This window comes from Morone saxatilis, unplaced genomic scaffold (genome assembly GCF_004916995.1).
Source record: "Morone saxatilis isolate NCDOM2014 unplaced genomic scaffold, NCSU_SB_2.0 Contig2, whole genome shotgun sequence".
NCBI classification, from domain to species: domain Eukaryota; kingdom Metazoa; phylum Chordata; class Actinopteri; family Moronidae; genus Morone; species Morone saxatilis.
Window position 1 is genome coordinate 4,983,379 of NW_023339762.1, and position 24,093 is coordinate 5,007,471.

A 24,093-nucleotide genomic window follows, 5' to 3' on the forward strand; every position below is an offset into this window, starting at 1 on the left:
TTCAGAAAATAATTATTTGATGCCAGCCTCCTCTTTATGTTCTCATTTGTTCATCTTAACATTTTCTCCTCTTCTCATCCCGGCATTCTTTCTGTGCAGGTTTCCCAGCAACATTAATTTGTTCCCTCTTCAACACCTCCTACGTGCCTATGACCTTTGCCCTGCGTGTACTGGGAGACGGGTTAGGGTCTCCGAGTGTGACTTGTACACAGGTGTCTGACTTTTCCAGGAACACTTGGCAAGACAGTGCTGCTAGAGACCTTCATGCACGGCCTGCTGAGTTCACTATCAGCCCTGCTGCGGGCACTGTGCGTTCCATGTGCGATGTCCCTATAAAGGTACAGTAAATTGACAAATGGAAGAAAGCCCATTTAAATAAATGTTGCTGTCCTAATAGGATTACAAGTCTTTGTAAACATGTTTTCCAGAACTGTTCTAGGCTGTATGTTTTTGTAGAAATGTGGCCATATTTTCAGCCTAATTCATGTACTGTAGTTATTAAAGAGATAAGCATTGCATCATAAAGGGTAGATTGTAAAGGAGGTTGGATGAGAGTTTCTGTATTGTATAGAGCTACAGCCTGGAGTTGATTAAGTTAGTTTAGTGCAAAGACTCTAAATAGGGGGAAGCTAACCTGACTCTGTCCAAAGCAAACAAAATCCCTACCAGAACTTCTAAAGCACATCATTTTTTTGTCTGAATGCAGTGACCTCACGAAGTCTTGTATCCGGGAACGTTTGCGATACTGGTAGAATTTGTTACCTTTAGACAGAGCCAGGCTAGTTGTTTACCCCCGTCTCCAGTTTTAATGCTAAGCTATACTAAGCTAACTGTCTCCTGGCTCCTGCTTCATATTTCCAAACTACCGACTGAAATCATGTGTGCAGCTGTTGATGCGAGTAATACTCACTGCATCATTTGAACCCTGGTCTCATACTGTATGTGTGTATGTATGTATATGTGTATTACATGTACAGGTGACGCTGTGCTCCAACACAGTCAGGAGATACCGGCTGGCACTGGTGGTGGATGTTGAGGGTGTCGGGGAGGAGATCATGACTCTGCCTATCCATGCCAGGTCAGACATAAAACACTCTTTAATATACATACATCGCTCATGAAGGCCGTAAACATCTTATTGGGTCAGTTGTCCTGTAACACTGTTTGATCTTGAATGAATGGAAAAAATGAATCACCATCCATCTCCCCTAGTAAGATGGAATCTCTTCTTAAACTGAGTGTTAAACATGAAAATGTTTTGACGTAAGTTGTGTTACAACTCTGTCACAAGAAGGTTAAAATCAGAAGAGGTTCATTAAGTTTTTTACAGACTCTCCTATCACCCTTCTCTTAAAGTAAGGGGCCTTTTTCTGGCAGTAACCTCTGCTTTGCTTCTGGCTGTCGCTGATGCTTTGACAAGCTGTGAATGTGGTCCATTGAACTTCCATACAGGTGTCGACAAATCAGTGGACTACGTGTTAAATATTCAGCACCTCATTTGCATAATAATACATTCGAACGTCACCTGCGCCATCGCTCAGAATTGGGCAATGGTATCTGACTTCCTCACGGCAATCACTGTCATTGTACATTTATGAATCTGTTGTAATTAATAGACTGCAGTTTTGGCGTGATGCAATGCAATTACTGTTACTTTTTCTGTTCTTCTCCCATCCTAATTTCTCTTTGTCAATAGGTGTGTTGTTCCTGATATTGTGCTGGAGACTCCAGTGTTGGACTTTAAAAGGTGTTTCCTCAATAACCCATATGAACAAAAAGTGCGGCTGATCAACTCCAGCTCTCTGCCTGCCTTCTATGGCGTGCTTGACCAGGTTAAGTACATCACTGCAATAAAGGATTTATTTGAGTGTGTTTACTGTATGTGACAGGGTACTCATAGAATAGTGAGCTAAGCAAGCACAAAATCTGTAAAGGTCAGCACATGCATATTTGTTTTTGGCTTTTTTTATATTTATTTCAAACATGTTAAAGAAAAACAAGACAAACTAACATTCAGATGAACTGAACAATAACCTGAGGGCGCACAGTAGCTAAGCTGGTAGAGTGCGTGCCCCATGTAGGCTGACTCCTTAACGCAGCAGCCTGGGTTCGATTTCAATCTGCGGCCTTTTGCTGCAGAGATCACTCATTAACATATCTCTTATTAACTAATCTTGTTTATCGTACTAAAGACACAGTAACCTTCAAAGATATCCACTTGATTTGACAAAGTCAGAATGCTAAAGCCTTATTTTAGCTTTTGCAGCACTTTACATTTTTACCTGTAACATTCAGAAGGGATCTTTAAATGGGGAGTATGGCGGGGAAATCACTATCAACTGTTAAATGTCATTCATTCCAAGACCATCCATCTTACGGTTGTAAATCTTTACGTACAATAGATGCTATGTCTGTATGCCTGCATTAACAAAAGTCCTTTGTGTCGGTGCCACTTTTTTCAGGAACGTGAGGAGAGTCCATCACTACGCTGTGGTAGTCCCATACCCAGAGGAGTGATTCTTCCTCGCAGTTCAGAGGAGCTCCCTGTGTGTCTGCTTGCGAAGGCCGTTGGAAGGCTGAGTCACACTCTACGCATTGCTGTGTTTGGCAGTGTTAAGCCGCCTTTGGTCAGTGGAAATCTGTCTGAGTGTGCTTCTGAGTGTGGATATCTGTGCTGTTATAGGTTGAATACTGTTTGCATGTGGGTGTAATTGTTTTTTGTCTGAATACAGGCATAGTTGTTTTTCTTTAAATCAGTTAATTCTGTCCTCTGTTCTGTTCTGTTCTCTTCCAGGAGGTGGTCTTGTCATGTATTGGCCAGGGACCAATAGTTCATGTTCAGAGCCCACAGATGGACTTTGGCAAAATCCGGGTTCTGACAGACAGTACGAAAACCCTGCACCTGTCAAACCAGTCACCTGTTCCAGCCCACTTCACCACTCGCATGGTACAAACACACACCAGCCAGGCATGCATGTACAAAACATATATTTAAAGACTAACATCCATTAAGATTGAGATGAACTTTACAGGAGAGAGATATAGTGTTGATGAGCTCTAGTGATATGATGTTACAGTCTGGGAACATACATTAATGAAATAGTTAATGGATTTTATGAATTTAATTTAATACACACCTGATGAGCCAGCTACCCATTCAGTGGATAGATTTCTTCTGGAAACCTTCTGTCTGTCTTCCCATCCTGTGACTAATTGATTTTCAGTCTAATTCAATATTATGTAATTAATGAGTTAATGTGTTCACTGCCTTGTTAGATCTTGAAATAATTAGTTGCCAGTTCAATTTTAGTAGTAGCAAGGTGATTTTCCTCAGAGTGCACTCCCTTGAACCAGTCAGATGGTTCAGAAGTATATGGGTGTGATCTGATTCAACGATGCTCAACTTGGACTGTTTCTAGCTTTTTATGCACAAAATGGTCATTTAATGTCTACAATACAACAACTACAGTTCAACTGACATTTGAACTTTCATCTCTTACTCTTCAGCCTCAGTGCTTACATATCAACTGACAGTTCAACTGCAATCAACAATTAACATTTTAAGGCATCTTAATTTGCAATGTTCAGCATAAGTGAGCACAGTTACAAGTGTTGTCTTTTCTAGGTGTCATAAAGGTTGAATAATTATGTTCCACTTATTTTCATGTATCGTGCTTACTCAGTGTAAACGAAACCTTCTTTAGCTGCACCTTATCAGTGTTGCCTGATATCCACTGGGAACAAACTTGTGACTGGAACTGTGCCTCAATACTTCCTTAGCTGGCATAGACACGACTGCGCACACTCACAAATTGAGACACACACACAGGCAACCCCGGTGTAACTGCAGTTGTGTGACCCTGTCCTCTCCTCTGAGGCAGTATTGAAGGAAGGAGTTTTCCCCCTGCAGTCTCAGGCAACAATCGATGCAGATTCTCCTAGAATTTCATTACATCTCGCTCAATAGGCTGGCAGAGAGCCACACAAATAGACCTGATGACTGAAGATTGCGGGGATATTGCGGAAGGTATCCACACTTGCTTGTCATCTAAGTGACCATCTGTGAGAAAAGAACCATTACTTCCTCCTTTAGGCCAAATGTGTCAAACGTATCCAGGCCACCAGAGTGTGTAATGTGAACAATAATGTCTCTGCAGTTCTGACATATATGAACATATTCATATTCAAGCGAACACTTTACTCTACTAGCAAAATGTTCTGTACTCTTTTTTTTTCTGCTGTCAGATTATGAACAGAGATACAGAGCTAAAAACTGAAACAGAAACAGTACATGTGTACGTGATGTGGACAAAAATACAATTCTCTGCACTTTCTGTTAAAAAGGGATCGGTTGGAAAATTCTGACAGTTTTTTGGCTGGCAACCAGAAACATAAGAATCACATTAAAATGTATTGATTTGGTTGTGCTGTATAATGTTTTACAGGAGAATTGGCTGCAATAGTCCCTTCAGCACCAATGCAGTATTAATGTAGGTTGATGGTACTGTTGATACAGCACAGATTTGAATTCTAAGCCCTTCTGACTCGTGCTGCATTCGAAAGCAATCAATGCTAATCAAGCTGTGGGATGCAGCAGGTTTGATGTGATTATTGAGATTCCAGTCATCTTGCTCCTCTCTCCGGGGAGTCAACCCACTGCTCTTTCTCTTCTTCTGACTCCACCCAGCCCTTTACCATGATCACCCTAGTATCGACCCACACCAGGTTCGCTTTCACCGGCTCCTTCACCCGACCGTGCAGGCGCTGAGAAAGTGATCTATTCCTCCTAAAGTCACTCACTGGTCAAGTGTTGCCTGTTGTGTGAGGCATTTTTCTCCAAATGCCTTTGTTTCCGCAGGACTTTTCTGTAAGGAAGTGGCTTTCAGCAGAGACATCAAACAAAATCTTTATATTTGATTCATAGTCAATATTATTTTAGTGCAGTCTCTATTTCAATAAGGCAACACAAATGTCAGTTGCCCTAGTAAAGTTGAGTAAAGTCATTTTTCTCCATTGATCAAAAATCTACTGTGTTGTTCTACAGGCACTGAAAGTGCTCAAGCTCCACTGCGTCTGTTGGAAGCTCATTCTCAAAATCCCAATTAAAAGTTTATGTTCCAGCCATTCATCAACAGAGATGCTGTATAGAACATTGATTGTGATCCCGACCACTGCTTGGTCAGATATATATACAGTACAGTGAGCACAGTAAAGGGTTGTGTTGAAGGACTGGAGATGAGCATTAGATTTACACCTGTTTTCTGATTAAATTGGATTTTATTTAAATAAATGCAATTGAACAATCCACAGAGATGGGAAATAGACTGAATATTGAGTTTGTCCCTTTTTTATGCTCACATCAAAGAGAGTGTATATGTGAGACAAATAGTTTTGAAACTATCCACGTGTTAAGGCTTTTGTGCATTTCAAAACATATTTTAGGGTACCTTAAGGGAGTATACACTTATCTTAACTCTGTCTGTACTACTGCACATCTGTATATCACACTCTTCCTATTATTGTAATCATAGTAGGGAGATATTTTGTCTTACTTATGTCAGGCAGGGAGACGCTGCTCTACTTTTACCTCTAGAATCTCATGCTCACCAAAATGATGATGTGATTATGCAGCTATATGATATACACATCTATCTTTCCTGGTCAATCCATAGAATAAGCCTCAATGGCTTGTGCAGCACAGAGAGGAAAGTGCCCCCCACAAGGGAGATATTTCCATGCATCACATTTCAGTCCTGCAACTAGCTGCTGTAACTGTTAATATTCCACTCAGGCAGGCATCCGACTTAGACTTCATAAACTTGTGTTTCTTTTCCCTCAGAGCCACAGAAAATCCTTTTTCCGTGTTGAGCCCAGTGAGGGTGAAGTGCCACCAGAGAGCCAGATGGAGCTTAGGGTAGTGGCACACCTGAACGACTCGCTTCACTTCCAGGACAGCCTGGAAGTATCCATCCAGGACAGTCAAACACACACTGTCCCTGTGTCTGCCACAGGCACTGGCACCACCATTGTCAGTGACAAGCCTTTTGCTCCCAGCCTTGACCTTGGCACATACTTCAGGTAGAATGAAAGAGGTCACACTCACAAGTCAAATTTTGAATCAACAATGATGATATTGTGATTTAGAACTTTAAAAAATATATGATTCACCTCTTTGCTGTCCTCAATATAAGCCATGGGTCGTGCCAGTACCACTTCAAGCTGACCAACCATGGCCAGCGAGTACACCGGTTGTACTGGAAGACTGATGGCTTCCTGCCCTCCACAAAAACCAGCAAGGGGAGAAATTTACCTGGCAGAACCATCCTGCCCCCCATCTCTGCTCCCGGGAAGAAGGAGATTCTGGGCCGGGGATCTTTGCTCTCCTCTAGCAGAGAGAAGCCACTGTTCAGCCTCAGCCCTTCTCGTGTGGAGCTTTTCCCAGGCTCTTCCGTTGACATGGTGCTGACGGGGTCTTCAGACTCCCCCAAGGTGAGACAGTTTGCTCACAGGCACAGACTGATAGACAGTGCATGCATGTTGTAGTAGTTCATGTGTTCTTGTCTTCCCAGGTTGTCGGCGAGCGTCTGGTGTGCCATGCCATTGTGGGTCGTCAAGGCTGTTATGAACACATCATGTCTGTAGATGTTACCTGTCGCTTTGTGGATCCTGTGCTCAGCATTTCCTCCAAGCAGCTGAACTTCCACATAGAGAAGGTTGATCAAAATACCATGAGCAGTACTCTCTCCAGGATATTTTTATTTAAAGGTCCAGTGTGTAACATTTAGAAGGATCTTTTGGATCTATGAAATATTACATATGTAATATAATATATGCAAGTTTCTTGGCCACCATAGTTTCTCCACACACTTCACAGCCTGTTCTCATTCCCAGGTCGTCAAATACAGACACCAGCAGTGTTCAGTTAGCTGCAATCTGAAACTTAACCACTAAATCCTACGTACTGGTCCTTAAATACATACAGTATCATCTAATTGTTATGCAGGCATATCATAAGTGAGATGCCTTTTGGGTTGGGTGTGGCAGAAATGTAGATAATTTAAAGGAATAACAGAGAATTTTAGCAATTGTGTTTAGTTTAGTGCATGGTGTTTCCTTTTATCTGATACCAGTGAAAAAGCGTGAAAAAAAGATACCTTTCCTTTAAGATTCCTTATCCTCAGACAGGTCTTCATATTGTTGATTTAACTGTGTAAATGTCTTACAGGTCCCAGGACAGACTTTAAAGCCCCTATATGAGAAGCTGATCTTGACGAATGTGTCTTCACTGTCTCTGTCCATGGAGCTCTCTCTTGTAGAGCCGTTCTCTCTGTGTGAGGCCCCCGGAACCCATAGCTCAGCTACTACTAAGGTAAACGTCTCTTCCTTTTACTTAACTCTTTATTGTTATTTGTTTTTCTTTTTAAGAAAAAACATACTGATTTTGCAGTCATATTCATTTTTGCCCTGGAACCATCATGAGTTTAAACTGTTGATATCTACCAATAAAGTGTCCCTAACTCTACATGATTAGGATTTTCTTGAAATATGCTGCTTTTTACTTAGATTAACTTTACCTTGGATTAAAGTTGTAGTCTTTTATATATATTTAATAATCCATCAATCAATTTGTGAGGGATATAGTTTCCTACATAGTGTGTGATCTGTGGTAGTGGGGCCACTGTATGTTGATATTTAGATCACAGACTGGGACTTTAAAAAACAGTTACCTTTAAAACAGAAAAAAAGTGCTTCTACAGTGTTAAATTATTGATGCCTGTCGTAGCTCATCCTATATTACGTAATTAGGAACTACGTCTGTCAGATAAATGTAATAGAGTGACATTTTCCTCCGAAATGTATGTACGCACAAGTATAATGCTGCCAAAATGTCAGTATTCAAGTAACAATTCTGCTTACTTGTGTGCTTGAGTAAATGTGCTTTTGAACAGTCTACACACATGCATACATTGATCAATCTGTTTTCTGTGTTTAAAAGGGTCAGAGACAAAGCATTGCTGAGGTACTAATAGGATAGTCAAGCATAATCCTACTCATTGAAATAAAAATCAGGCACCTTTTAAAAGCATTTTTTTTTCAAGTTTATTTGACTTCTATGCTACTGTCCATCTTGTCTGCAGTGGATGTGTGTGCATATGTTCCTTACCTTCCAAATAAGACTTGCTTGGTAGTGATTTGTTGATTTTTTACTCAGTGGAATTACTTATTACAAACACTTTCTTTTTTTTTACTCAGTGGTGGAAGTTCAGTTCATATATTCCCATAATACCCATTGTATCATTTTATCATCGCTCTGACCTCTGAGAGTTGATTAAAATGTGGAATCCACGTTAAAATGGTTTTCAAGCCCCCAGCATGTCTCTGAATGAAGCTAAAGAGTAGTATTTTGTTAAGCCTGGGTCCCATGGCAGGATTACAATAAGGGTTTCATTAAAATGTTGGAAGGTTTTTACAGGTTCTATATGTAAGTTTAAGAAAACAGTTTTGAATAATGATAGTCCCTTTGCACGAACAAACATCATCCTGGGCATTGGCCAAAGGTGACAAACACGAAAATAAATTACAATCATATTTGGAATAATGTCTCTAATGTTCCTCTAGTTTATTTGTACCATTGACTCCATGCTAATAAGTAGCTTGCCAACCACAGCTTAAGCTACAGTTAGCTAGTCGGATGCCCCTGCCTTGCATTGCTCTTTGCTAGAAGAAAGCAGTAGTTTGCTTTGTACCGTTCATTTATTGTTGGCTGAAATCAACACCATTGGTCATATTACACAAGTGACTATCATGGATCAGGTTAGCTTGTTAAATAATTTTCCAAGCTAACATTAGCACATTAATGCATAATAACACTTAAAATGCTTCAGAATCTTACATATGGAGCCTTTAAAAGGGTTGTGAACGTCATCAGATAAAAATCTAATGTAATGATTTCCCATCAAATCCAGATTGTCCGGTGCCCAGATAGCTCACCTGGTAGGACTGGTGCTGCCCCATGTACCAAGGCTGAGTCCTTGCTGCAGTGTATATATATACATACATATATATATATGTATATATGTATATAGTCTGTTGATTAGTTTATCTACCAAGTCTATCCTAAATTCTACCTATACCTAAATATTGCATAGTAAGCATGATTCCTTTGATACCTTTATGTTATACAGTATATTCTAACTGCTCTTTTTCCAGTCCATGATTTTAGGTGATGGAAGGAGGGCTGAGTTGTGGGTATGCTTTAATCCAGCTTACTGTCAGGATCGGGTGTCACGAGTTGTGGATGAGGTAAGATGTGATTTCATTTGTAAAATTTCTTAGATAATGCTTTACTTTTTCATCTGGGATCATATTGTGTCCACACACCATAGCATAACACGTAAGGAAGTGGTTCCAAACCTAAGGTTTAAGACCTGTATTGGGTTCACAAGATAAAGAACAGGATATGGAAAAAGTAAATCTGTAAAACAATATTATTTTTTTGTATCTTTCTTTTCTCTGTTTACTTACTTACACTTACTGAAATGTTTACCTGTAATATAAGCTATTTTTGGCAAATACATTTCCTGCTTTGACTTTTGTTTTGTTTTTTTCAGTTCCTTGAGGTCCACTTCCATGGACACCCACAGCAAGACATGGTGAAGCTGCATGCTGAGGTCCACTTCCCCAACCTGCACTTCTCCTCCATCACAGTAGATTTTGGCTGTGTGCTCAACTGCACAGAGACTCGTAGACAAATCTTGATTACCAACAGCTCCCTGCTGCCTGTGTCCTACCACTGGGTTTTTCTAGAGGACCAGAGCCACTCCACCACCAGGTATATTATACACTGAAAAATGTCCACACACTGTCATATCGGTTAACATTTAGACTTGTCTACAGCACACCCCACACCTGATACACTGTAAAGGCTAGTGAATGGTGTACAGTTACAAACTGTATGACGTGCAGTATTAGTATACTATATTTGGGTCAATAAAGAACACAATTTTAGCTACATCATGATATTACAATAGTTGGAGTCCCTGACAATGCCTATCTCGTGTTACAATGTTGATTATATTGATATATCTCCTAGCTCGAGAATAGTGCCAGCAGATGCAGTCTTGGGATTTGCCTTGAAGGGACAAACGCAAAACAGGCTTATCATGCATTTTTGGCGGAAAAGTCAACTTAAGAAAATGTTGTCCAGCAGCTGTTCTTATGTAAGCCAGAAAATCTTAACACAGTGTCACTAATATTAAATCTTACATTACATCTTATTTATTTTGACAGGAAATATCAGTGTTATTGTTGGGCCAGTGGAGTTTTGTTCCTGAAGTTATCTAACCAGACAAATAATAATGTATACAGACATTTGGGATTTTGTAACAGAACATTTTCTGCTATCTGAGGTTAGGAATTACCAAGGCAGGTTAAAAAAATTAGGCAAAATTGTATGACTGCATTTTTTAAAACAAGCTATTTTTCATGAATACATAGTAATAATAATTGGATACAAATTTAATAAAGAAATCCACACAAAAAACCCAGCCCCATCCAGGCCTCAACATGCAAGAATTGAAATAATTAATTACATTAATAGACATACATGATACATATATACCTGTGTAGTATTTTAAGGAGAGTATAATATAAAACACTACAATACAATACAATACAAAAGTTTGCCACGGCAAAAATAAGTGGAGATTAGGGAGTTCCTTGCCATTAAATGACATTTTACATCATTTCCCAAGCATAGCTTTTCCCTTTAGTGATGAGACTTTGTTTTCACAAACTTGTATCTATGGAACATGCAGCCTTTTCATTCTTACTTTCATTGGGCTGCAGGACTAAAGGAAGCTAAATCACCTGTTCCCTTAAGACCTGCTGACGTGCTGCTCCTGGATTCCTGTATTACAGCCTTTGTTATAGAACATAAAAAATACTAAGAACTGTAGCACCCTAAATAGGCAAGAACACAATGGATCTCAGCCAAATATTAAAACTGTCCATCGGGGTGAGTTCGTACAGTAACCATACATTTAACCCTCTGAATTGAAAGCCAACTCCATTATAAATTCTCTGGGGAAGACAAATCTACTGATTGTGTACTTAATGTTGCATTGTGCCTCTCCCTCCCTTAGAATGGACTGAGAATACTATACTAGTCTGTCTGTCCATGGCCATGAACCGACTACCTGCTATAGCACTACATGATTTATCACCCCCTACCGTCTTCTTCCCTTCCCCCTCTTTCATCTATTGGTATTCTTTCTCTTAGCTCCCCTTCTTGTGCTCATCTTCAGGTTTTACATTGCCTATTTATCTTTTTTTCTAATTTTCCTCCTTCCTTTCCTCCTCCTGCGCTGCCTTTTCTGCTCTCTACCAAATCCCTATCAACCTTCTCTTCCCTTTCTTCACCCTTTCCCTCTTAGATTGTGACCTCTCTTAACAATCTGTCTCATAGGCCGTCCTGCTAATTAAATGGAGACCTCACTCTGCGAGCACACACTTTCTCTAAAGTATCTCTTTCTCCCTCACAAAACCTGCACTATCTAGCCATGTTCAGCTAATTACATCCCTATCAGTAATTACACCACAGCCCTTGGAGAGAGGAATTTCAATAGAGCTAACTCTTTTCTATCCATCTATCCCACTGATAGATAGAGGCAGTACAGTACATTTAAATACTGTAACTTTTCCGTCTTTAGGACTCTATATCAGCAAGAAGTAAATTGCAAAGGTTAAGCTTATTCCACCTTTCTTAACTACACTGTAGCTGCTCGCATGATGGAACTGATCATCGGACTGAATGACTGACTAATCACTCACAACTAATAACTCAAAACTAATAAATCCAGGTGCCTTAGAGGATGTTGAGTGTAAGGTGTACAGACGAACTAATGCAATGGTGAGATAAAGATTCTTCAGCAACTTTCCATTGTCATGCAGTCTTTTAAATTTTTAAATTACAATTTAAATAAAATGCTTGAAATTTCGATGCATTGTGACAAGTTTTTCATTTCATTGTGTCTTTAAGTAAAGGTAGCAGTACAACAATATAAAATACTCCTGTCATGTATTATCAAGCTTACAGCACTAGTAGGATCTATTGTCAGGAATGGGATGAAAATAAGAATCGTTGTTATTCGTTACCTTACAATGAGCTGTTTCTGTCTACAGAGGGAGTCGGTCCTCTTCTACACAGTCTGCCAAGTTGAACCACCATGCTTCTACAGTAACCCAGAACGGACAAAACCAAACACTAGATAGGACCTTTTACGTTTTCTACAAGTTTAGTGGCCACCATGCTGAAAAGGCTGAGATGTATTCAAATCAATCTGCAACTTCACGCTAGTTGCCAATAGTAATAATAATAATGAATAAATAATAATAATAATTGCCCCGTTCCTTTAAGTGAAAGTCTAGCAGTATTAGAAGAACTTAAAGTTACAAAAGTAAAAATGCTACTGATGCAGCAGAAGCGCCCCTGTCAGTAGTATATTTTAAAATATTTTAATGAGGAGAATTTTAATTATGAGCTGATCAAGCTGGAGATACACACACACACACACACACACACACACACAAACTGGAACCCCAGTAGCCATTTGTCTGTACCAGTATAATTTTTACAGCATCGTGGTTCAGTAGTCTTTGATGTGTAGATTTTTAAAGGGTACAGAACACAGGAAAAAAGTCAAACAGAGTCACGCCCACAGTGTGCATGAAGGGAAGAATAGACGGATGAGAGACAGACAGATGTGAGAATGTCAGGGTAGGCTATTTCTGTTTTGAGCTGAGCTCTTGCAGAGTCATCATCTGCTGTCTCACCATCTGTTCCTCGGTCCGCACCAGTGGGTTTTAAACTCTTTCTTAGAGGACCCACGTTTTAAAAAGCCTTTTTTTTCCACAGGGGGGATATGGCTTTTAAGGGCTTTTACAAACTCTTATCTACCAAGAATGGACCCTATTTTTGAAGACATTGACCTACAGTATTTGTTCACTCTTACATCTTACATTGCTGGACATACTAATTTGTGATCTTCCCAAGGCCAGACATCAGGCTTCAAAAAACAGCTTCATCACAGACTGACCATACAACAGTGCCCCCTGCTGGTTGCACCAGTACTGTCCACTCATTAGAAGCTGACACACCAGTACTGAAGCATTCTTGGAAACTCTGACAAATGTGTGTGCAGACTTGAATTCTGCCTTACATGTATATGCACACCCTGAAACTCACACACAGGCATGCACACACATACACAAACACACACTGTGGCTGTAACATAGCCACAGTTATAACATAGCCACAGTGTTGGGTGATTTAATATAGAACTTGTCCAGGCCAGCTTTGAGATGGCTTCACTCACTAAATCTCTTTCATTCTCTTCCATGTTTATTCAGCACTTCACTGCAATCTATCCTGACCTGTTTCCTGCTGCTTGCCTATTAAAATTCCTCTTAATTATAGAACACTCTGTTTAATTAACTTGATGGATGCACCCAGTCTGATCCCACAGGGAAGGAGAGGCTAGAACAGAGAGAGAATATGAGAGTCAGAGTTCTTTGGGTTGTGGGTGCTAAAGATTTTCTTCTCCGCTTGAGTATTTGTGTTAATGATTTAATTTAATTTTCTTGCATCTTCTTATTGTTACAAGATTTCCCTATGTTTAATTTATTTGATGTTTCTTTGTGGGGAAAATAAATATTTAACGATAGAGATGTTTTATTATGTTTTTGTCCTCACAGAGAGACAAAGATGCTTAAGGCGGAGGAAGAGCCGAGAAATCCTGAAAATGAGACTGAAGAAGGGTTGAGTTCCTCTAGAACGGCGTCTCCTTCCTTTTCATTTCCTGTCAGTCGCACAGCTGGTGCAGATGAACAGAGTAGCACGCAGAGCCATGTGGGAGTAGAACAGGTAGACAAATGCTCACATGTGAACAAATCAGGGTTTCCCTTACATTTCCAGTTTGTCACAGGTCATTTCCTGTCTCTGTGCTGCAGTGCTATTACTGTAGAGGGAGAAATACATATGCCACGCCCATGCACATACACACATTTTTGGAGTATAAACTTCACTGAGGAGATTCCCCTCTTTGTCTTCAGTGGACAGAACATCTTTGTTCATGTTCGATTTGATAGAATCTTTTACAATTTTCAATGATTGTTCGTGATACTTCCCTGATTTATAACTTAGACTATTTAAAATCAGGGAATAATTTGATTACATCTGTGCACTTGTAACGCAATTAGGGCGGTAACTATAATAATTTGGCTTGTCACAACTATTCCTTCAGTGGGATTATGGCAGCAGCACATTGGAAGAACATGTAAGAAATGATTGCTTCTCTTTCTGTGTGTGTAGGTGTTTGATATCTTGCCGATTTACGGTCATCTGCAACCTGGGGACCAGCAGCAGGTCACATTCTCTTTCTACGGCCATGAAAATGTCAGCAGAGAGGTGGTGGCACAGTGCCTTGTAGAGGAGGGGCCTACATACGAAATCAAACTCAGAGGAGAAGCATCAGTCCTCAGCTACAGCCTTGACTCAACCCATATCGACTTTGGTCTGCAGGTACGCATACAGGGCTTTTCACTTCGCTATCCCAACAAGCTCTACCAATCACGTAGTCATCAGTTTAGTATGTGCGACTCGTTAAGGCTAGGCTAAGGGCCGTGACTAGAGTTACTGGTGGTGGCAAAGGGGACACTGCTCGAGTTGCTCAAGTGGGCAAAACTCTCCTTTGCTATGTTTTAAACTACTCTCCATTATTTTTTGTTTATTTACCTCCTTGTTATTCGGCTTTTCTCGTCCTTGTTCTTCCTTTGCCATCTGTTTGCCTATCCATGCATGACACATGATATCTCAGAGACAAAACTAATTCCATTTTTACAAAGCTTGGGGGCGTTATGCATACTGCCATTTTGAAAATGGCACTGACAGGCCTGGGGAAGTGTGACAGATTTGTTTGTGATTGTGGATGAGGATGTGTTTGCTGAATTTTGTTTTTCAGTGTGTTTTATGATTATTTGCTTTAGCTTACTGTTGATGTTTTGACTATCAATCAAAATGTACTCATCTCAATTCCATTTCTTTCTATTATCACAGAATCTGCTGCTGAGGGAGAGATTATGGGATGAGTGCTTGTATGTCATTAGGATATGTATAATGTAAAGGCATAGTATCTACTGCTGAGAGTGGCATCAAAGGGTTTTTAACCTCAACTTTAAATGTCACTGCATAGTTTTTTGTACTTTGATCTTTTGGACTTCCACTCCCTCTTTAGGTATGCAAGCCACCCAGACCAGTTATCATTGATATTCAAAACAAGGACATATTGATTTTTGATTTAGTTGAAATGAGCGATTCAGCAGAACATTTCTCTGACCTTCCTGTCTGTTCAGCACTATCCTTGCTCTTGCTTTCTTCTCTCTCTTGTCGTCTCCCTCTCTCAACACTGTCTTGTTTTCTTTTTCAAAAATTAGATTTATCCATATTAGTTAAGAAGTCCTGACACAACCCCCTTTAAGTCACCAACTTTTTCTTGTTTGCCTTGGCCTATCTCTGTCTCATTACCATATTATTACCATAAACCATGAGGTGCAAATGGATCTATAAAAATCTAGAAAACAGCTTTTTTACTGTATCACCTTTTACAAGGCACCCACTCCACCCAAAAGAAACTACGCGTATGTTCCAAAACATTTTTTTTTTTTTTTGTGCAATGAAGCTAATTTGTGTTATCTTCAATAAAAATAAAGGTACTGACAGTTTGAAAAGCAGTGTTGCGTCTCTCCTCTCAATCTCCCTCTTTTTCCTCCAGCTGTTTGATCATGAAGGGGAAGCTGAGGTGACACTGAGAAATACAGGCAAGTTGGGCTTCAAGTTTTTCTTCATGGACCCTCAGCAGGAGGAGGAAGAGTCAGAGGCATGGCAGCAAGTACAGGAAGTCAGACCTGGCCAGCCTGTGGTTATCCCCACCATGGTGAGTTCATCTTGGTACTATTTCAGATGTGGGCGAGACATTTGTTGTGTAAAAGGGTTTCCTTTAAACCATTTTTTTTGGTGTGTCTGTGTGTGTCAGGGTTACATTGATGCTGGTGCGGAGCAATGTCTCCGTGTGATCTACCTCCCAGGCATCCCAGGGGTTTTTGAGAAGAAGCTTCAGCTGCAGTTGGCTTTCCTGCCACCGCAGGACATCACTCTAACTGGAGAGGGAGTGTTCCCAAGGATCCGCCTGAACTTGCCACAAAACCTGTGTATGCATAGAAATGCACTCATACACACAGACATGATTGTATCTTTACTCATCAAACCAAAGGATGAAAACTTACAATGCAATATACACTTTTGTTATCTATTACTATGTTTATCATTATCACAAATATGTGTATCTGCAACAGATTAACGGCTATATCGAAAGGTATATTGGTTCTGTTTGCCCGAATGCAATTATGGTAGGAATTGTTCTCTGTTCCCCTTAGTCAAACTAAGTAAAAAGCTTACAGTGTGATGTAATAGCTTATTGATCTCCATAAGAAAACTGTCAGACATCAGTCAGCTACAGAATAGATGTGTTCCCCTAGAACTGAATTTAGCCAATAGTAGGTACGAAACTAGGTTTTGTTGTTTTGTTTTCTAAAACCTTTTGAATTAGAAAGCTTTGAGCCCGTACCTTACAGTTCATGGACAGGTCTCCCTAATAATCACATCTTTGTGCTGACAAATATTGAGACACAAGTACAGTTTTTTTTTCTGCACTGGTGATGCTATGATTCCCTTGCAGCGGAGGAGTGCTACAGTGATGTGGTGCAGAAGGCAAAAACAGCTGTAGAGGCAGACAGAGTAAGAATGGAGTTCATGACTGGATTTGCCACTGGTGGAGGAGCAACAACAGAAGCCGACCACACGCTCACCGTCAGTGACTACAATTATGTTATGCAATGAAAACCTTAAATCTTCCAAAATACTGTTTTTAAGTGATTAGGAAATTCTGAAATTCTCATCAATTATTGTGTTTTTGACCTAAAACTGTGTTAATGTAGATTACTAGCAAGCATACTGTATGTAGTGTAGTGGAAACTAAAATGTTTCATTTTAGTACAAGAAAGTACAAGTGCCTCGAGAACGACTAAAACTAATTTAACATAACACCTCACTTAATATGTGTTTGTTCTAATCAGCAGTTAGGGTTAGGGTTAGTAAGTAATGGACTAATTGAGTAAAGGATTAAGTAATGGAGCAGGTAATGCCAAATAATACAATGTAGTAAAGGTGTAAATTGCTAGGTAATTCAGTTAATGAGTAAATAAGTATTTAATTGGGCAAATATCTATGTAATGGAAAAACTGAAGCTATAGTCTCGTTGTCAAAAGGTTCCTGGTTAAAACCTTCCCCAGTCATTTCCTAGGCTTCCCCAGCCTAGGAAATGACTAAGTAATTGAAGCCAGGTAATGAAGTATGTAAATGAGTAAGGGGCTAGGTAATGGGATAAATGGCTCGGTAAGTGACTGAGAAATGGAGTAAATGGCTAGGTAATGGTGTAAATAGCTCACTGAATAATGGAGTAAATGGCTGGCTAGCTGAGTAAAGTGCCAAGTAAATGGGTAGGTAATTGAGTAAATGGCTTAGTAATGGCTTGGTAGCGACTGAGGTGGTGGAGGGGTGTAGCATAGCTCAGTAGGAAGAGCTGTTATCGTGACGTCAAAAAGTTCAAGGTTCAAATCCTGAGCCAGTTAACCACTTTTTTAGTGGTTACTTAATTGAGTGAATGATACGGTACACACAAATTCTCAAAAAAACAATTCAGTTTAGCGTCAGCCTTTCAGCAATCACATTCTCTAATTACTTATGTAACCATTCAACACTTTTTAGTAACTTTTGAGTGTTTACATGCCCCTCTCCCTTTTTCTTTTCTCTCTTTTGCCTGCTGCCTCTAGTATGAAGAGCTGCTTCACATGGAGATAGAGAACATTTTGGTCAAAGAGAATGCTCTGGCTGTGACCGGCAGCCTGCTGGAGCTCAGTGACTCGCAAGGTTCCTTCAGAAAGTGGCACAAACTTAGCAAGTATGTTCAAACACACACGCACACTTTGGCTGAACAGATGGTCCACTCAGTGGATGGAAGTGGGAACTGTGTAATTCAAAGAGTTTGTGTTAATAAATAATATCTGGCTGGGTATGTTTTTGTTCCGTGGTACAAATTCATGGATGTCATGCTGTGTTTAACTTTAACAAATGTATGCTGCAAGTTATGAGATATAAAAAGAAATTTAAAAGAAATAAAAACACATCATATATGTAAAGCAAAAACTTGAATAACTAATTTATTCAGTTTTAAATTATACTTTTATTGGAAATATTGGAATGTATATAAATACATACACCTCTTGCCACTCCCCCAGGTTCCTGCTCCCAGAGTATGTTTTGGATTTTGGTGATGTTATTCCAGGCCAAGTCCTCAGTCACACTGTAAATGTCACCAATACTGGGTCAGTGGCTGTGTCCTTCCATGCCAATTGCAAACCTCTAGCTGGAACAGGTAACATAATACATTACTTAAGGTTCTGTGGCCTTCTCAGTTCTTCCGTTTTGAGTTCTCTGCTTCTTATTTTCATGTGATATCTCAGTATTACTTTACCACAATTTTGCAAAGAACGTGGTGTGATGATGCAGTTACATAAGAAATACAAACATAGTAGCAAATATTTGCAGCCTCATGAAGTCATGAAGGTGTGTGCAGTTATTAGCATACATATTAGTATTAATAGAAGAATATGAAACTGAAAATCTCTTAGAGTTAAGATAAAATAGTTGAAAGAATAGTTTGATACAAGAAGATGTCATTTGTTAAGCGCATTAAGCTGCAGCCAAGAGACAGTTAGCTTAGTAACTAGCCTGCTTAAATCCACCTACTGCTAGCACGCTGAAAGCTTAACCCATACTGGAGACTGGAAAAATGAAATCTGTGTGTTTTCACTGGGCTGTTTTATTTTCTCTATTTCTTTGTCAGCATCCTACACGTTGCCTTTATAAGATAGAAATGAGTTTAAGTGTGTTGTTGCTTCTTCAAAGGATTCGGTGCAGAATTTGAAAAAGTCAAAAACCTGCCATGTGGCGAGACGCAGTCTTTCACAGTTAAATATAATCCCCAAGGAGCCAACCTGAAGAAGGGGGGCATAGGTGTTGTCATGCCAATACAGGTACACATGTGCACACAACAAAAATGTCTACATAATTGGGTCTGTGTCCTCCGTTTCTCCTAAGAGGATTTTGTTTGGTTTTACAGGTCACAGGTGGCCCAATGATCCAGGTGCGGCTGTGTGCAGTGGTGACTGTGCCGGCCATCACTGTTTCCACGGATACACTGCAGTTTGACACTGTGCAGTGTAGTATGTGTCAGGTAATACAGCATGATAACAGGGAACAACAAGATACTGTTTTGTAGCCCTACAAAGGTTGCTCGCTGAGTTGTGTTCTATGATTAAATGAAAATGCTCTGTGTTGTTTGTGTAATTATATAATCACTTACACTGATTTGATTAAAATTGGAGAGATACACAAATTCAAATCAAGTTTACTTTTACTGCTCATCATACTTTTTTCTGTGTTTTCAACATGCAAAAGTAGGAGAATAGGAAAGTAGGTGAAAGCACAAATGCTGTCCACAACTTGTGCACACACAACTAAGGGGCACTGGTCAGAGACCAGTATGCTGCCTCACTGTGGTGCCATCTTGTGGTCAGTACAGGTTAATCAGGTTATCATTCCCAGGGACTTGTCTTACTAGATACACTTGAAGTGTTTAAACTTGGTTGTGGTTACACATCTTTAAATAAGTAAATAAAACTATGCTTAGTGAGTTTATGTGAAAGCAACATGAAGTCCACATATTACCTGAAAATGTACTGATTCTGTTTAAGTCAAACAGACATGGAAATAATAATATAATAATATGAAATGATAAACCTTCTTAATTGTGATATCTAACTATTCCCATCAGATAAGGACAATACAGCTGTTTAATCACGAGTCTGTGCCCTGCTACTGGAGCTTAGCTGAGGAGGTGAAGCCTTTTATAAAGGTACATCAATTTCATTGAACTTCTACATGGCATCTGTTTAGAATACTGTGTAAAAGAGACAAATAGCAACACAGCTGCACTTGGTTAATACCTGCTTCTGGTCTTACTTTCACTCAGGTACACAAGTTCCTGCCTCTCTATCAGTGTAAAAAGGTCTTGCGAGAGCAGCAACCACATCCAGTGGTGTTTGAGATGATTCCCAGCTCTGGCATGCTGTCCCCTGGTGAACGAGTCAATGTCCAGATAAAGTTCAGCCCTGCTGAAGGGGTAAAGTGCTTCGTTGATTTTAGAGTTTGGCACAATGCATAGCAGAGCAGCATGGCGTCACATGGGCTACTGCTTGTACGAAATGGTGGAAACATGTTGCATCAAACAGTTAAATTAAGACAAGAGACCTGCTGTGTATGTCTTTGCAGCTTGCTTATAGCAGGCAGCTCGTGGTGTGTGTGGCTGAGAGCACCCAGCAGGTGCTCATCAGAGCCCAGGGACAGGGTGAGGAACCACAACTCAACTTCTGCCCATCTGTTCTGGAGCTGGGGCCTTGCCTGCCCATCAGCACTGAGGTTGAAGCTGAGGTCATCGTCAAAAACCCCTGCTCTTTCCCCATTGAGTTCTACTCCCTGGAGTTGGACACACAGTATCTCGAGGAAGAAAAGGTAGCTCTCTTTTTCTCAAGTTTCAGAAATAATGTCACTCATTTATTTTGCAATATAGATTTGTGAAAGACAAGAAACAATGCCACAAACAAGATCTGAGTGTGAAATGCTGTTTGTCCTGGTTAGATTATGACCTATCTGGTCTCAATGATAGAACAGTGTATACTTGCAAAGGGATAATAAAGAGAGAGAGAAATATAAAGAGAGGGTGCAAGCAAGGTCGTTGCTATATAATGATACTGTGAGTACATACAGTACCATTCAGCCCTGAAAGGGGACTGTCTGCTTAGGGTAAAGAGGTAGCCTCATGTTACCTGCTTGGGCTAGATGGTTTGTTACACAGGACCATCTGGGAAGTTGAGGGCAGACACTTTCAGAAAATACTTGGCAGGTGATTGGATGAACCATCTGTCTATCACGGGATCAATTCACTTTATAACATAGTCAAACTCTTTCTGAAGCCAGATGGGAGAAGAGCAAAAGCATATTTTCCACTGAGAAAAGCTTTCAGTGCTGTTCTTTGCTTTCAGTGAAGAAATACTCTCCAGTTCTAATATGACTGATGCTAGCAGCATAAATGCTAACCTCTGTAGCAGCCAACCACTGTAGTTACCAGTATTTCCTTAAAGGATGCTAACTGGGCCAGTACCGCCCACAATATTGTGATCTTGCGGGTCCAGTTGCCTCACAAGGTAAAGTCTCATGTAAAGCCCACAAGAACCAGCTTCCTTGAGCCATAAGTTATACACCATTCATCCACCAGGGGGGAGCAAAGCCATCAGTTACAAGAGATCTGAACTGTGGCAAAGAGAGGCATTTGCACAGTGCCATTACCAGTTTTTACATAAATCACATTAATACTAAATAATTAATTGTTGTTTTGTTTTGTATTATTTAATACCTCTACTGGAAAATATGCAGGCCTTTTCGGACTATTTCTGGCATTTTAAATTACCTGTTAAATGCATCTGAAAGACACATTTTTACCAAAGCTGTCCCTCCACTCTTTCCCTCTTATACGATAGACAGATAGGCAAGATGAGCTGCCCTAATTTCCTGACCAGTCTGCTCACATGGCCCCTAACCTAATTATCAACATTTTTCTTCTGTGTGTTCGATTTTGTGTCTTTTTACTGTCCTGGTTTCTTCTCTCTCTCTCTCTCTCTCTCTCTCTCTCCTCTATTTCCCATTTAATTCATCCCATGTAGATCCTGCGTCTGATGCAGGGTTATGATGAGAACAACATATTACTGCTGCCTCCCAGGGCCCCTGGAGAAAGTCTTCCAGAAGAACTGCTTGATTACTACAAGGAGTACTGCTCCCAGCTGGAAGATGATGGTAGCTTCAGACACACCCGTGTTCATGTGCAAGCACTGAAATCATAAACCTGCAGGTGTCTACATACTGTATCCGTGCATCCGTCTTGTTTTAATCTAATCTACCTGTGCCCAGCAGAGCTGAAGGCAGGTTTGGATGAAGAAGAAGGTGGGACGGTTGACACACAAGGGGAAGAAAAGAGGCCAAACGATGCCAACCAACCAGACAGCAAAGAGGAAGAAATACAGACTATAAGTGTGAAACCAGATGAATTATGTGAGTACAACAATTTCAGAAGAACTTTGCATGTTTATCAATGGTGTGTGTGATTCACTATCATTTCCACAGGTACTCTGTGTTTTATTTGTGTAGGATTAACTTTAACCTTACAGTACCAGAAGAGAACATTGAATTCATGGCTTTCTCTCTAATGCTTTCCTTTTGTGCATGTAGTCGGTCCAGAGATGACAAAAGAGGGTAGCAGTGAGAGACTGGGGCAGCTAGAGATGACCCCCGTCTCCAGGGCAATTGCTCGCCACATGTGTGTTGACCTGTCACCAGAGGGTCTGGCTACACGCAACCAAAGAGGCATTGCTATTATTGTATATGGAGCCCCACTGACAGGTGAAGCAAATAACTGTTAATTCTGTTCTGTAAACTATAAGGATAGTATTAAAAACATCAATTACTAAACACAGATAGTATATGTATGTGTAAAATTGTGTGTGTGTCCAATTCATCCACTCTTTGCAGGTACGAGCAGCACAGCGGCTGCTCTGGCGCATCACTACAGAGGGGCGTGCCTCAATGTTGATGCTGTGGTTACAGATGTGCTGAAAAATGGCACTTCGCCTGTTAGCCTGACTGCAAGACAACTCTATGACTGTGCTGCTGCGCAATATGCTGAGAACAACGCTGAGGAGGCTGGTAAGCATAATATAGAGTGACTCCAGTGCTATTCTGTCTTAATAGTCATATGGTTAGGGTTTGTGTGTGTGTGTCTGTTTGGGGAGCTGCAGCAGCCTAGACGTTAGAGAAGGGATCTATAATGAATAAACATACTAGTAATGCTTTCCCTTACTGACAAATTGCCAATCAACAAGACATTTAATCACCAACCACTTCCCAAGCATGGCTCAGCCATCAGCAGTAGAAGACTGTACTAACTAAGCAGCTTGGTGCTTGTTGCAGAAAAGCACAGTGTCCAGTTTAAATTGGCAAATGAAGTGAAAATAAATGTGTCCATCTGCTTTCAGCTCAGGTCATTGAAAAAACCACAGAACCAGGACCTGTGTCAGATATTGAAGCCTCAGATCCAGATCCAAAATCAGCTCCAGCCTCAGACGATACTGAACTGGAGGTTCTTGCAAAACACAGCGAGGACAACTGCACGAGAAATGACTCAGAGCCTCCTCAGGAGGCTGAAAACACACATTTAGCACTTTGCCTGGTACATTTTCCATATTCCTGGTCATCTGGTGTGTTTTAGTGTCACGTTGGCTGTTTAACTATTGTAGTCCAGGTTTGGGAATAAGAAACATTGTTTAAATCTGGGTATACAAGGATTATATACAATAATGCAAACAGTGTAATAATTAAATGTGATAAACCAATTCCTTTGGTGTGGTTTTGCTCAGGGAGGAGATGTGACCACACTCTGCAATATCTTGCCTGAACAACTACTGGTTGATATCCTGGCAGAAAGATTTCAGGTAAACTGACACACTGTTTTGTCTAATCCTCAAAAGAGGCTGAGATTCATCCAAAAGTCACTGGCATCTTCTCATGTCTGCTTTCGTTGTCTTGTCATTGTCATTGCTGTTGCTGCTGCTATCTTGATAACAGCTAAGCGATTGTCACCGTGGCATAGTGGTTGGCGGGCTGGAGTCTGTGTACACTCAGTCAGCGGAAAGAACACTGCAAGTTGTTCTCAAGGCCCTTAATAACCGCAAACACATCTATGTAGTCAACTTGTCTGACTCCTACACTGCCCTGAAGGCACGGGAGAGAGCACAGAGAGAAGCTGAGGG

At 40.4% G+C, this 24,093-nt stretch overlaps 1 protein-coding gene across 1 annotated transcript in view; it reads left to right on the forward strand.

Moving 5' to 3' along the window:
- Positions 1-24,093, forward strand: part of hydin (HYDIN axonemal central pair apparatus protein) — a gene marked incomplete at its 5' end in the record, with an annotated part of 71,921 nt that overhangs the window by 18,846 nt on the left and 28,982 nt on the right. The window contains 30 exon segments of the mRNA XM_035665779.1: positions 100-338; positions 978-1,078; positions 1,697-1,832; positions 2,463-2,627; positions 2,795-2,947; positions 5,840-6,078; positions 6,192-6,489; positions 6,570-6,713; positions 7,226-7,369; positions 9,211-9,303; positions 9,612-9,832; positions 13,756-13,909; positions 14,372-14,581; positions 15,831-15,992; positions 16,092-16,266; positions 16,794-16,924; positions 17,947-18,074; positions 18,412-18,548; positions 19,082-19,209; positions 19,296-19,409; positions 20,010-20,090; positions 20,208-20,357; positions 20,507-20,746; positions 21,955-22,084; positions 22,199-22,339; positions 22,517-22,687; positions 22,817-22,990; positions 23,320-23,513; positions 23,701-23,775; positions 23,909-24,092. Of these exon segments, the coding sequence (XP_035521672.1) occupies positions 100-338; positions 978-1,078; positions 1,697-1,832; positions 2,463-2,627; positions 2,795-2,947; positions 5,840-6,078; positions 6,192-6,489; positions 6,570-6,713; positions 7,226-7,369; positions 9,211-9,303; positions 9,612-9,832; positions 13,756-13,909; positions 14,372-14,581; positions 15,831-15,992; positions 16,092-16,266; positions 16,794-16,924; positions 17,947-18,074; positions 18,412-18,548; positions 19,082-19,209; positions 19,296-19,409; positions 20,010-20,090; positions 20,208-20,357; positions 20,507-20,746; positions 21,955-22,084; positions 22,199-22,339; positions 22,517-22,687; positions 22,817-22,990; positions 23,320-23,513; positions 23,701-23,775; positions 23,909-24,092 (4,812 nt within the window).